The sequence below is a fragment of the Sciurus carolinensis genome, chromosome X, assembly GCF_902686445.1.
Source record: "Sciurus carolinensis chromosome X, mSciCar1.2, whole genome shotgun sequence".
Taxonomy (NCBI): Eukaryota; Metazoa; Chordata; class Mammalia; order Rodentia; family Sciuridae; genus Sciurus; species Sciurus carolinensis.
This window is the reverse complement of record NC_062232.1, coordinates 123,235,763-123,250,813: the sequence shown is the minus strand read 5'-3', so window position 1 is coordinate 123,250,813 and position 15,051 is coordinate 123,235,763. Positions and strand designations below refer to the sequence as shown.

The 15,051-nt window shown below is 42.8% G+C and overlaps 1 protein-coding gene across 3 annotated transcripts; it reads right to left on the bottom strand.

The window, feature by feature from the left end:
* Positions 1–946: 946 nt before the first annotated feature.
* Slitrk2 (SLIT and NTRK like family member 2) lies at positions 947–13,052 on the bottom strand. Of its 3 annotated transcripts, none has more exons than XR_007106318.1 (3): positions 8,908–9,241; positions 3,601–8,426; positions 947–3,064 (listed from the first exon to the last, which is right to left on the bottom strand). XR_007106318.1 is itself a non-coding variant. In XM_047535061.1 (3 exons), exon 3 carries the CDS (start codon positions 8,381–8,383, stop codon positions 5,846–5,848), a length of 2,538 nt encoding a protein of 845 aa, XP_047391017.1. In that variant the 5' UTR covers positions 8,384–8,426; positions 8,908–8,961; positions 12,725–13,052; the 3' UTR covers positions 947–5,845. The 3 variants fall into 3 exon arrangements, 2 of the variants coding, with proteins under 2 accessions (XP_047391017.1, XP_047391018.1); XM_047535061.1 differs by adding an exon at positions 12,725–13,052 and having other exon boundaries at positions 947–8,426; positions 8,908–8,961; XM_047535062.1 differs by adding an exon at positions 12,725–13,052 and having other exon boundaries at positions 947–8,414; positions 8,908–8,961.
* Between the last annotated feature and the right edge of the window lie 1,999 nt (positions 13,053–15,051).

Below are 15,051 nucleotides of genomic sequence, written 5' to 3'. Positions count from 1 at the left end.
TACCAGAAATGGCATTGTGGAATTGTTGATGAACACTTGTATATTACATGTGTTCATAATGAAGAACTGTATAAATTTTATTCCCTTTTGTTCCAACTGATCTTTTCAAAGGATGGAATAATCTGGTATACTAGCACTGATTCTCATCCTTTAACAAAATACTTTCCAATGTGGCTGCTCCAATTGTTTTGGCTATCCTGTGAATACTACATGAGTAAACAGAATATATTGCACATTATATTAACAATTTCAACAGAGTTTAGTCTGTTTTAAGCCATCATGTCCACCAGAGGAATCTCAAAGCTTTTGTTATATTATACATATGTAAATGGTGTATACCTGGCAGATATGTTGATTTATTTCACCAAGTGCTAATACCAAAGAATTCAATTTGCCATGATACCACCATAATCACAAAAACAAAAAAATACATCTCTCTCCTTTTCTCTCTTTCATGTTCTATCATTTGTCTTAATTCTAGTCTTTATGAATATAGTAACAGCATTTCTGTTAAAGATTTCACCATTTCAATTTCTTGGATTTGAATGTCACCCTCTAAAAATATGAGTTTATCAGATCACTGTGGTATTACACTAAATTTTATAATCAAAAACAGCTGATTTAAGTGTAAATGTATGTGTGTGGAGAGGTGACTGGGGATTCGGTGGACATTGCTTCAGTTTTTAGAGAAATCTTTATCTGAACTGCTTTCATTAGTTTTGTTTACTTCCAATTTTTAAAAAATATGATTCTAACGCATATTCATGGAGAAGTATTAATACATGTTTTTAACAGCTCATTTTACCCTAAACATAAATAATAAAAATCCTAATAGGTAAGCATTTGAACATTATATATCAAGGCAAACAGGATGGTTGGCGCAATATTTTGTCTTGAATTCCTAAAGAATTTTTCTAACTAATTCGAATGTTCATTTTTAGTGAATATTTATTTATTAACTGAAATCTAACTACAGCATGAAATAATTGTGTAAACAGTTTGTCCAATAAAATACAATATTTGATTTGATCACATTTCCAATATTTCATTTTGCCTATTAACAGCCCAAAATATGACATTTATTTTCTTAAACAATGTCTCTATTTGGCACAGAAGTCTATATACACCAGAGCTCGTTTCGTTTAACATTTATTCCAATAACTTGAGAACAATTATTTGCAACTAAATCTAACAGTATTTGTACAAGTACTTTCAAGCTAAAATACTGCTAAAAAATTCCAACACACATGCAATTCAGTATGTTTACATAATAACATATATTTATTATAAAACCTGTGACTCTAAGCACTTTGCAGAATGTGAATACAGGAGTCACTCTACCTTCTAATGAGACATTGTCATATCTGGGAGAGGAGATGCTGCTGAGCAGAAGAGTCCTGTGTCCAATTGAATTGAGATGGGTAGGCTACTTGGACTGTTCAGGAAGGCTACTGTGCCATCAGAGAATCGCTTGATAGCTCAATTCACACGAAACTGCAGCAGACTTTCAAGTATAAGCCCTTAGCAACCAAGAAACTGGTAGCACAAGCAGCACTGGCAAGACACACTCTTATTATGCACATGGGCTCTGTTTTAAGTAAAGTCGATATTGAAAATCCAAACATACAAAACAGATAAATCAGAGTGTGGTTATTTGTATTATAAAATGTTTTTCTTCTTTATAAAAGGATTCACAAGTTTCCTCTAAATTATAGCTCCCTTAATGCATTAAAATACAGTTGGATTTACAAAACTTCAAATTTACACATGACTTTTTGCACAACCATTGTGAGAAGCAAAGTACACCTATATACAGTACTTAATTTTCTCTTTCACGATTAAGTGTCTTAATATTGTATTGGTAAAAGACACTTAAGCCAAAACATTACCTTTTAAGCCACGGAAATATAAACTAAATATTGCTTCTAAAACATGAATATTCCAAAAAATTTAAGTAGGTCTGTGATTTTGTATTTACAGTCTTGGTAATCAACTTTACAAAGTAGATCTTTAGATAGCACAAACATATAGCTATCATCAGGCTCTTAGTATTGGGCCCGATTCTGCAGTAATTTGTTTTATTTTGGTGTTTTTTTTTTCCTTTTTAGCTGTATGACTCCAAATAGATGTTAATAGTGGCTACGTAATAGCCAACCTATTTATGATATATCAATTTTATATTGTAGTGCACAGATACATCTTTAAAAACTCATCCCTCGGCATTGCATTACTGTTTCCACTGCTACTCTGAGTGATTGTCATTCGGGCAAAGTTCTCCTTTATTTGCACTAAGCTCCTTGCCAGGTGGGAGAGAGATCCTGTGAGGGGGAGGGGGATTGGTAGCAGTGGGAGTGCGGGTGAGGAGGGTGGAGTGAGGGCAGCAGAAATTCTGTCTGCTCATCTCTGTGCACCCTCCACACACAGCATAGAGCCTGGCACCTAGGAAGCAAGCATTCAAAAAATACTTATTGAATGAATGAGGAGATGAAGAAATGAATGATTTCGAATTGTCTGGAAGGTTTTCTTTACTCTAGCAACCCAATCCAGTAGGTTTCTGGAATGTGTACACTCAAAATGAATTTTTAGCATTCAAAAAATTATAGAACCTCTCTTGTCAGTTTTTAAAAAGAACTTTAAAACCATAAACTATTGAGCCCTTGATAACATGGAATCACTTAGAAAAATTAAGTCACCTTACAGGAGAGATGACAAAGAAGAGGAAATTCAAGGGTCATTTCCTTATTCACCAAATGCTGGAGGGAACTAACAAGGCACACAGGTTGACCATCCATACCAAATTAGACTCTTGGCAATGGTGTCCATTCTGAAAAGTGGTACTTGAGTATTTCAATACGAATTTAGCCAGAAGTATACTCGGGAACACTAAAAACAACTAAGAGCTAGAATCAAAGGGAATTACCATTTGCCATTTGTAGGGTCAGACATCTAGATCTGTTCCAGGCAGGGCCCTGGGAACTTCATTCTGTTGACTGGAACCATTTGTGCTGTAGCTCACACCCTTTAGAAGCTGCATGTGACGTGAAAGGGAACTAGTAAAATCCAGCTGGAGGAGATAAAAATGAAAATCCTAAAATAAAATATGTTTGAAAGCATTTGAACAGATAAAGCAAAACCATATAGTCAGTGGAGATGCAAATAAATTAATAAAACTCAAAGTGTTTATGATTATAGTAGAAAATAAAGCTTCAAATTATATGGTATATTATGTTTTTAGATGAAATAGTCTCAACTACATTCAAATGATTTTATCTTAAAACCTAATGCAAATGAAGTATGAATCTAAGAAGCATAAGAATATAGAACAAAATCATAATTTTTAAGCAAAAGAGTTTAAAAGTTTGAGTTCTTCCAGGAGGCCTCACTGTGGAACTAAATTAATGTTAAAGTATCTTTCTTTAAGATTAATGAATGAATTTTTCTAAAAACAATAGCATTTTATAGAAGAGGCTTTACTTTCAGGATAAGAACAAACATGGAAATGAAATCACTATGATAATAGCTCTAGTCATATGGTTTAAGCCTAAAAACTAACTTAAGAGAATATCTGTTGTCTTCATAATAACATTCCAACATACCTACCTCTGTATTTTGTATTTACAATTGTACCACAGGAGGATTTTTTTTGAAATTCATATGACGAGGTGGTATCCAGGAGCTTTCTCCAAGTTCAACTAGTGTAATCTCTAGCTCTTCTGTAGAATATAAAATTTCTATACATTAAACTTTCCTGCAGACCATTTCAGCCCACCATTTTCAAATTTGATCTAATGGATTTAAACAGAAATTTTGATCTCTTATCAAAGAACATGTTAGCTTCTCACTATGGATATTCATATTCAGAAATTTTAAATGGTTAAGGACTTTTTTTCCTGAATGTATGTACACAATTATCTTCTATTGTTTGAAAAAGTGTTTTGCACCAGTGATTATTAATCCTAACAATTTGGATTAAAGTAACTCCAATTGAAAGCCTAGCATAGGAATTGTTAATAGTGACCAACAATATACTATTAGTCATTTTAAAGCTTTAAAATAAGTTATCATGATCCACTTCAATCTCCACATGATAATAAAGGATTATTATGTGCAGTAACCTATTTATGAAAAGGAAACAGTGTGCTTCTTTCAGACGCCATCACTTGCTTTAATAAGGAATTGAAAAGCTGGACTACTTTATATGCAGATCACCATCCCAGTTGCATAAGGATTTACAATAGACAAAACAAAACTATTTTTTGTTGTAAAGAAGGGCTGTTTGTTTAAATCACACAATAATGTTTGCATCTAAAATTATTTACAGGCTAATAAGGCTTCATAAATGTTATATAGACTTGGTTAGTTAAAATCATTTTAATGCTCAGATCAAAATGACAGGCTTGCTCAAGCTGACAAGGAAATTTTCAAGTAAAATATGCCTAACGAAGGCAAAAAGAGAAAAAGACGCTTACTATCATGGTTTAGGTAACTATTAATTGATTTGGAGATGCAAATAGTACATGGTTTGGTAGCACCCCATTAATGTTTCAATTAAACTCAGGAGGAAAATGCTTTGTCAAAAAATATGAAAATTGAGAATTCCGACTAACTTTAAGCCTAAAAGAAGTAGAAAGTAATGTGTACATTTTTATCTCTGCTGCCTTGAATTTACAGAGAACTTATTTGGGAAGTTTTAATCTCACCTTTGAAGTCTTCCTTCAAGGTATTTAATGGCTCATATGTCTTTGTTAAATGAGGTGTGTGGCGGCCTCTACTGGTGTGTGTTTATAGAAAATGTTTCAATAGGCAGAAAAAATATTAATTTCAATTAAAAAGTTAGAAATACAGACTCTTTCATTTAAATATATAAAAATATCTAATTTAATGCAGAAAAAATATATTACAAGTTGTGTAATGTATTCTTAATTAGGAAAATAATCTAAAACACTGACCATGTTAGCGTAAAATAATGACTTATGGAAGGGCATTAATTGTTCAATTCACTCTGATATTGGGTTAAATATATTTTATTAATGAATCGCTAATCCCAACTGAGGTGGCTTATTACCTCTAGTCCACTGTTAAATCCCCTTAGTTGACTTAAATAAAATCACTTAAACCCAGAGGAAAGGAAATATTTTACAGTTAAGTCTATAAAGTTCTAAACTAGAATCATTTGATGACAAGCTGGTTTCTATAACTCAAGCAAACTGTACGTTGACTTAATATAGCTGACATATAGATCTATTTTACAGTGTTTTCAATTTTAAAAATACAACACATTAAAATATGTTCAATTTATCAAAGCTAAAAGCAACATTTAAGTAATGTACTTAAAGTGCGAAGGCACTTTAACACAAAGAAGTGATACCCAGTGGCTATACTTGGTAACTGAAGATGGAAACACCAAATATCTTATTTACAAAAGAAGTTATAGTTCCAAAAGATCTTTGGAGATCTTCTACAAAATACTTTCCATTTTCATTTGAAAAGTCTGCCTATTCTTCCTTCATTCACTATAATCTCCTCTTTCCACTCCCACACTGAAAAAAAGAAAACAGAAACAAAACCATAAACAAAACATATGAAAAATGCATTGTAGAAACATGTCCACAGATGGTTCCTAAGAAGAGAAGAGGGAAAAGTGGGGGAAGAGCGAGAGAGAAATAATTTAAAGGAAAACTTGCAAAAGCAAAATCATTGCTTCACCCCATCTCCCAAACATTTCCAAAGTCCCCCGTTAACACTGGAAAAGTGAGAACACAAACAAACACAAAAGCAAATGCAGTGCTTCCGACAGTTTTGGAGCAGCATCCTTTGATGCCATAGGGTTGTCAATGATTTCCCTTCACAGCTGACTGATTGCAGTTTGTTTTTCCAGAACTTCGAGGTAGTCTGGTTCTGATTGCGGCTTAGCTTGCAGTAAAGGGTGGTCGGGCTTTGACTGCCCCACAAAGCATTTTCTGGGAGTTCCATATAAAACGGTTTTATTGATTCTGTCTTGGTTTTGGCGTCGAGATTCATATGAAGGGGCAAACTGCCTTTTAGGTAAGGTACAAAAGTTATAGTGGACTAGGCCTGTGCTGGGGAGTTCCTTGACTCGCTCAGCAATATTTTGATAGAGCAGCTCAGGCTCTCTTGGTGTGGCCTGCTTTTCCAGCAAATCGGTGGCACTTATTGTATAAGCAAGTGTGGCTGGCTCTTCTTTTTTCTCCTCCAGGTTGCCATAGCTGAACTCTTGCAGATTTCGGTAATAGGCTACCGGGTCTCCTTCTTTCTGCATGTAGATGGGGTTTTGGCACATCTGCCCCACAGGTGGGGGAATATAGTTATAGACATGGCCATCTGTTTTATCATGAGTCTCAGTGTTGTAGGACCCATACTGTAATTGGAAGGAACTTACATCTAAGTTGTTGGCACTCCTGGGAACACTTGGCACTCCCTTCCGGCGTTTCAGGACAAAGACAAACAAACCGGCCCCAAAACAGACAGATAAGATGAAAACAACAAGCAATCCTAAAATTAAGACAGAGAGTGGAACTTCAGTGTGTAATTCAGGGTAGGAACTAGGAGACACACTAAGTGAACGAGGAGTGTCTGTGTTGTGATTCATTGACAAAATGGTCCCATCTGACAAGTTTGGGCTATCTGGACAAATAGCCTCCCTTCCCAGAAATTTCAGTATCTCCCCTGCATGTTTGGCAGGAGACTCACAAGTCACCTCATTGATGATGACAGGGGAATTGGCATGTTCTGTCCAGTCCTTCAGCCCCATGATGTCACAGGTGCAGTCCCATGGGTTCTCCTGCAGATCTATCTGTATAAAAGCTGGAAGCTGATCCAGAACCCCTTTCACAGGCAGGTGTGAAAAATGATTGTTTCTCAGATTCAGCCTGGTGAGGGCTGTGCCCCCAAATATGTTGTCTGGTAAGGACCGGAGCAGGTTGTTATTCAGGAAAAGGAGCTGCAAGTTAATCAAAGCATCAAAGGTCAGCGGCTTAATTTCCTTAATGACATTGTACTCTAAATAGAGATATTGTAAGCTCTGCAGTCCATCAAACATAGAAGGATACAGCACTTCAAGGTAATTGCCATTCAGATAAAGTCTGCGTAAACTGGTCAGGTTTGTGAAGGCACCTTCCTGAATGACTGCAATCCTGTTGTTTCCTAAATGCAACAAATCCAAAGAACTGTATTCTAAGAGGTCATTCTTATAAACAGTTTGAAGATAGTTTCCTGTTAGGTAGAGTTTCTTTGGACTGGTAGGTTTGGGCTGTAGGTCAGAGATATTAGTGAACTTCCTTTCTTGGCAGTTAACGTTTAGACCATTGTCTGAGCTCTGAGAGGTGCAGACACAGCTACTAGGGCAGGTGAGGGGCACAGGGGACTTGGTCTGGTACACCATGATTGGCCCAAAACTCTGCCTGTCCTTTGACACAGTTACTCTGGGAGTAGGACGATTTCTCATTTTGGGTGGCCGGCTGGCTTTTGGAGCCCTGGTTGGGTTGAGAGCAGGATTCATTGTAGGTGACAGCCTTTGCACATGTGCGTCGGGGTGGCTGCCCCTCTGACTGGAGTCACCGACACTTTTTCTGGGACAGAGGTCTTGCCTAGTCAGTTGGGTCACATCTTTCCCATGCAACCTGAAAGGAGTTTCACAGACGATCTCCCCCACAAAAACAGTTATGGTGTCCAGCCAAGCCTTGAGAGGAAGTAAATCACAAGTGCAATTCCATGGGTTTTCCTCCAGTTGAATCTCCATGATCCCTCCGATGTGTTCAAGGACACCAGCAAAAGGCATTACTTTCAGCCTGTTTCCCCTCAAGTCTAAGTGGGTCAGCAGGACAAAGCGGAACACATTGCTGGGCAGCGACAGCAGAAGGTTGTCATTCAGGATGAGCACTTTGAGTTTATTAAGTTTGCTGAATGCCCCAGCCTCAATGGCACTGATGTAATTGTAGTCGGCCTGGAGGTACTCCAGGCTCTCCAGGCCCAGGAATGTGTCCTCCCGCAGTACCTCGAGCTTGTTGTTATTGAGGTGCAGTCTCTTGAGGGTTTTCAGGCCGCTGAATGCCCCAGTCCGGATCTCCTGCAGTCCGTTGTTACCTAGGTGAAGAGTCACTGCGTTGGAGTAATTGACAAATTCGTTGGGATACAATCTCGTCAGGAGGTTTCCATTGAGAAAAAGCTGATAGATTCGATACTGGGGGGGCTGGAGCAGGCTGACAGTTGTAAATCCTTTGTTTTCACAGTTAATATTCAGTACGTTTTCCTTCTCTTCGCACAGGCAGCGGATCTTGCAAATGTCTTTGGCAGTTTTGCGACTCTCTGTCTGTAAGATCCCGGCCACGGTTAACACACTGAGGAACCAAACGCCGCTCAGCATCTTTAGGCACCTTCGGTGTCAGCTCAGGTACCTACAGGCAAACCTTAAGTGGGGGGCAGGGGGGAAGCGGGTGCAGGGAAGAAAGAAACAAGGCAGGCTGATTAAAATGGCAAAGCGAGAAGGCGGAGTGGGAGGGAGGGTGAATGAGGGGGTGGGCCACACGGCAGAATGAAATCACTGCGTTTCTCAAAGCGGCTGCTTCTCTCCCTTCCCTGCCCACTTACCCCAGCCCACCCACACACTTGTTCCCGAACACACATGCCTGCCCCTGATTTCCCGGCGGGTCGCAGCCAGCCGCGGAGTCATTAGTAATCGAGTTGTCCTACTAAATCCAGCCCACCTCCTCCTCCCCGGGGGTATCTCGCAGAGATCTCGGGCGGTTCCCCCGTTTGGGGCTCGTGGCAGAAATTGCTTTACTTTTTTTTTTAACTGCGCAAAAAGGGGGGTGGGAAAATCAGGAATCTGGGATGGCGGCGGGGGTGGAGATGGGAGAGCAAAGACAGCTCAGGGAAAGGGGTACTCACACATCAGGAGAAGACGGGACCCCCCTCCTCTGCAGTCCGCCAGGAGTTTAGCATCTTCAGGAAGAGAGGGAGAGCAAGGTAAAAGAAGACGCCACTTCAGAGGGGATGCCCAGTTTTTTGTTGGCTGCTTTAATTTTGTTGGGGGAAGGGTGCGCATAAATTAAAAATCCGCCGGGCGGCAGAAGAGGAAGACCGAGGTTTGAGCCCAGAGAAGCTGCGCCGCCGGTGCCCTGGCTGCAATTGCGTAGGGAGGTCCGGGAGCTGCCGGCTGGGGCGGCGGGCGGCGGCCACAGCAAAGCCTGGGCGCGCGCTTCCAATCCGGTGTCGGCGGCAGCAGTGCGTCTAGCAGTTTGAATTTGAGAGGCTTAGCAGGCTCCCCGGGACAGGGCTAGGGTGACGTCACGGGGGGAGGGTGTAGGCAGAGGATCGAGGGCGCGCGGTGGGGGAGGGTGGGGCAGATGCTTCCCTTCTCTGCGAGTGGCTTTGCAAAGCTCTATTCCCGGCTGCGTCAGTTGATTCTGAACTACTCCACCTCCAACCCGGCTGGCGGCGGGAGAAGCTTCTGCAGAGGAACTGGCATCACCAGAACTCCTCAGACCTCTTAGTGGTGTTCCACCCCTTTTCTCTCACATACGTAAGGCCAGTCACCTGGACATTCCAGGGGACTCTCATCCTACATTCCCAAGCAAGGCTTCAGAGTCTCCTAGGAAGGGTGTGTGTTTTTTGCCTGTTTGCTCCAGGACTGGTGTCCACCAGCCATCCTTCTAGCTTAGATGCCCTCACTGCAGCAAGTGGGGTAACTGTGTAGGGGGCCAGGAGTCCCCCTAGGGGATTATGCTTTATTTACCTACTTTGTTCCAATGTGCGAAAATTAATTTCTTGGTGTTGACCAGTCATGCACATATTTACCTGGACTCTGAAGGCCAGCAACTGTGAGCTTGCAAACTGAGATAAACAAACACAACTCCCCAGGTTTATACTTAGACAATAAGGTTTGAACGTGTGCTTTTTGCCTGGAGTTAGGAGAAGAGGAGTGGGTGTCAGAGAGGCACTGCCAGGATGAGCCTCAGCTGGGAGTGGGAGCCCAAGGAAGGCCCATTACACCCTCCAGGCTGCAGGGCAGGGGGAAGCCAGGAGAACACAGGAAGGCGGCACAGTAAGCCTGACTCCTGAGAAACAAAGGAGACGTAAAAGGAGTCCTGGCCCAAGACCTGGTGCACCTGAGTTCTGATCTAGTTTTTTTGCCAGGTATGTCACAAGCTTCTTCTGGACCTTCCTGCCTGCATTTGGTAAAGAGGTTAGACTCTGTGCCCTCCCAGCTTTGACATCATTTGGGTTCAAATAACGCAGTGCATTAGTAATGGCTGAGGAAATGCTGGATGTTTGCCTTCATTATCTCCTTTCTCCTTAATTATCTTACATCCCCCAGGATCCAGGAGTCTCCCAGTATAGAGTCTATTTGCAAGGTGTAAATAATATTTGCTGTTGCCTGGAAGGACTGTGGGCTGCCTCTGGTGGCAAGGGGTAGATATGTCAGGAAAAGGAGGGAATGAAAGAGAATGAGGAAAGGTATTGATCAATGATGTCCCTGTCCCGTAAAACACTTCAGCTTGATTCCCTTACTCTCCAGTCCCCGACCTGCTGCAGATAGAGTAGACATAGGTTCTTATTGCCTGGGCAAATACAGGATACAACATCGCACAGGGAAAATGAGCCATTTGAGAATGGAAAGCCCCCTGTTCTTCTCTTATTCTTTCCTGTTAAGCCCAGGTGGTAAGATTGTGCAGTTTATACTACGTCTTCCCTTGCCCCAAGAAAAGCTAGGGTTATTTATAAACTTAGGCATCAAGGCAACCTGTGGCTCTAGTAATCTCCTGTGCATTTTTCTCTGATTTTTTCCCTTCCTCCTCCTCCTCCTCCTTTTCCTTCCAAGAAAAGGATTAGAGCAGGTATCAGGAGCCCCCTTCACCCCAGTAATTCTTTGGTGGCCTTTAGCAGAATGCTTTCCCTCTTGAGGCTCAAATTTTCCTTCTCTGTGCCATTGGGCAACATGGAGATGAGCAGTCCCAAGGGACACAGGCAGCAGTGGATGGCCTCCTAGTCTCTACTGCAGTTGCATCCTTAGGTGCAAGCACAGTGATGCACTGTGAGCACAATTAGGCTGCCTTTCATAGCAAAGGGCATTCTTTTCTACATATTTCCGAATATTAAAAGTACATTGTTCCTGGAGAGAAATGGTTTATTCATTCAGTCATTCATTCAACAGACACTTCCTAATTAGGTTAATATCTCATTGAGGCAAAAGCCAACATGACAGCTGGATGAGACCTTAGAAATCAGGTTTAGTTTACAGATGAGGACATTCCTCAACCAGGGAAAGTGCTGACTTGGTTGAGAAACTAAACTAAAATTAGAAAGAGAACACGGGTTCTGAGTCCCAGTCCAGCAGCTTTCCCAAAAAGCCTATCACTGCTTAATATGAATTAGAGAAGAACTTTCCACCTAGGCTTTGGTAGTGGTGTTTTATGTTTTCCATAGATGTGTTCTTTTAATTTTAACATCTAAATTAAATATCAAATATTAGTTTTAGTTCTCAAATACAGTAATTCTCTTCAAGACATTGATGATGCTGACAGTACTCCTTGAAGAGAGAGACTATTTTGCTAGAAATCTCAGCGGGAGGAAGGGATGGAAGGAAAACGGGAGAGAGATGGGGGTTGGCGCCTCTTGAAATCCTTGACACTTAGAGAATAAAGGAAATGTGGTGGTAAGCTAGCTGCGGGGAGCAACACCGGTAGCCCGCGGTGTTGTGACAGGTCTTCATTATATGCACGGCTTCCTACACGGGTCGGTTGACCCTTCCACCATTTCGTCTCCTGCCTGTGTATGAGCGTCTACAGCCACTTTCTGAAACATAGTTATTGGGAACAAAAATGCCTCAAACCCAATTAACACTCTTAAGTAAGTTTCATTGGGCTCTGCTGCTCGGATAGAAGCGCCGCAGCACCCTACTAAGAAAAGTAGGCTTTGAAAGGAAGTGGAAGGGTTCAAGGAGAACTGGGAGCTCAAAAGAGGCAAGGACGAACGCAAAATAAGGAAAACGCTGCTTCTACCCCACGCGAAGGCGAGGGAGGCTTAAACACGAACTGCTCGGTCTCAGTCTCGCTTGCCTCTAACCAAGGAGAGAGCTTGTCTCAGGTCGCCCAAGCTTCCCCAGGACGCAGAGGGCGCTTGCTGGCGGGCGAACAGCCACCCATCAGGCCAAGACGCGGTTGGGGGCCGGCAGGCCTGAGAGGGGGATCGCCTGCCTGCAGCCCCCTTTATCCCCCTCCCATCCTCCTGGCAACTCCAAGCGAATCCCATTGCTCAAGGACTCTTTCGGTGATCAGGGGTCTCGGTGCTGGGAATGGGGCACCCACCACTAGCGCCACCCTACCTTCCCACGCTGTAGCTGCCAGACGCAAAATGCCCCGCCAGGGGCCCGGCAGCCGCGACGGCTACTCGGGTTGCCCTTACCATGAGGCTTGGGCACCGTGGATAGTTGGAGCCTTCCGGGGAGCCCCAGCTCCTACCGGGTGTGTGGGCCACCCCTGGCAGCGGTGACCACCGGGCTGCACGACAAACGCGGATCCCGACCACGCCCGCGCAGCGGTCCAGGTCGAGGAAGCCCGAGCGGGGATTGAGGTAGAAAGCAGTAACCTACGAGGTGCCCTGGCTGGATTGAGCCCATCCTCCCCACTCAGGTTCATCCCGAAAGGCTAAGGGAAGCCAGCTCATGGCTCAGTCACCAGGGCGTCCCCGAGTGTTCAGAACTTACCGAGCGATCGTGCCGCCAGGATCTTCCCCCGGAGGCACCCGCAGCATCTACGACTTGGGGAGGCGCAGGAGCCGGCACAGCTTGGGACCTGTGCGGCCCGGGAGCTAGGGTACAGGCGGGGTGTGCGGGCGGTGCCCCCAAGGCAGGCAGCTCCCCACTGGAGCAGCTCGCCAACGGGCAGCGCTTCTGGCAGGAAGGAGGGAGGGAGTCAAGAGGGTGGAGGAAAGAAAATCTGGAGGAAAGAGAGGGGAAGGAGGGAGGGAGGGACGGACGGCGGCCCCTCTCCCGCACTTATCAATCACCCCGCAGATCAAATGTCCCCGCTGTGCACCCGGGCGGGGGATGTACCAGCCCACAAAGAAGCCGCTGCTCCATTTCTCTGACAAGCGCTGTGGAGCGCTGCTCACGCCTCTCGGCCCCTCTCGCCTGGAACTCTGCCCAGCTCTTGCAGCTTCTACCATGGGCTGCAGCTTGGACTCGGCCAAGTGAAATAAGGATGGTACTCAGACACTTCCACTTCCAAGGGGAAACTAAAACCAGTGGGTGGAAGTTATGGACAAGTGAAAGAGCAGAAAGAGCAGCCAGCCGTCCAAGCTGGACATCCTCCGGACGGCTGCCTCCCTTAACTAGTAAGCGCCCAATCGTGGGAGTCCGCATGCAGATATTTAAGGACCTCCTACGAGGATGGTAAACAAGGAATTTCCAAATAATATAAAGCTGGGCTAGATTTGTGCAAATACGTTAGCAAAAGCAAGCCCTCAGCAGCGTACCAGTCCTAATTTTAACTCTGATTCTTTTTATTCTTCAAGACGCTGCCCGGATCTAAGAGCATTCTTGCCATCCTTCCTTCCTTTAGTTCTCGTTTCTTCTTCCTCTTATTAGTAGTCCAGGTTGTGATTCTATTAAAGGAAGGCGCTCCCTTAAAGAGTATTTCAAGGAAGTGGTGCAATTTATGCCAAGAGCGTTGCGGTTCCCCTCAAGACCTGTTTTCCTTAGGGCCTCTCCTCCCCTCTCAGAGCCTTCAGGATAAAATAGTTTCATTAATTTAAGCCAGGAATCGGGAGTTCATCTGATGGCCCTAAAACATTTTCCCCTCAATGCTGGAGGAGACTGGCCTTAATGGAAGTAATCACAGCACCCTGCCCTTTTGAACCCCTCTGAGAGTCTGGCAAGCCCCAAATTATTCAGGGCATCCAGAAGCTTGGTGGTGGAGAGCAGAGAAGAGGGAGGAGTACAAATCAGAAACAAACAAACAAACAAACAAACAAAAAAACCAACAAAAATAACTTAGTTCTGTAAATAATGAATCTGCATTAGGATTTATCTGTTTCAAGGTTATTTCCCATATATTTGAAACAGGTTCTCACAGAACTGACTTCCACCTTGGTCCTGTCCTTTCCCTTGGGAATCTTTTGTGCTTCTTCCTTCTCTTCTTGGCTTTATTTCCATAATGGGTTTTTAAGGAGACTGTGCTATGCTGAGCCTTTTAAAGAGAAAACTGCTGATAATCTTGTATTATGAACATATGGAGTTTACTTTAGTAATAGTCCAAAGAATTATCTTATAATTTTATCTCTGGGTTTTAAGGATCATTACTGCTCCTTTTACTTCTTGAGAAAGCCTTTTTGAAATTTCCCTGCCATTCAGATAAGCAATTTCAGAAGAACATAGTTCTCACATATGCACATGGGCAGGCTATTTCCAGTTACATATTTAGAAACATTGCTGTTCTTTTAAAAATATCCTTATTTATGTAAAACATCCAATGCACACTGTTTGCTACAAACTATAGTAGTGGTCTGGGCACATGGTGCTATAGTTCTCTGTCTTTACCTCATTTCTGACCGTGTCATCTTTTCATGTAGTTATTTAATGGGTGCTATAAACAACTGCAAAACTAAGAGCTAAGAGGCCATTCAAATGCAGAAATAATGAGACAGTCATGCTGGAAAAAGGGAACAGTTTACTAAAAAGAGTGTTGCCTCTCCAGTCAAAGGGAACACACAAAAAGCAATAACTTGTATGCAGATTAGATGAAGAGCATAATATCAATGCTAAAACTGATACTTTATTTGATCCACTGGAACCATGCAATATATGTCATGCATCAATTTTAATTAGCCTTGTAAGCAAGTTTCACATGCTTACCAGCTTTCAGAAAGCATTTAACAACCTGCCTTTCCACATGGGACCACACGGATAGTAAGATAAAATTTAAAAAAGCAGTCTTTTCTTTTTGTCAGCATAAAATTTTTAAGTAGGTGGGTAGCTTTTTCAAATGGTGCCCTGAATGCATACACACACAAAAAAATGATGAGCAATACAGA

Bases quoted from the DNA above. Each gene is read 5' to 3' on its own strand.
- Slitrk2 (XM_047535061.1), bottom strand. From the start codon at position 8,383: ATGCTGAGCGGCGTTTGGTTCCTCAGTGTGTTAACCGTGGCCGGGATC.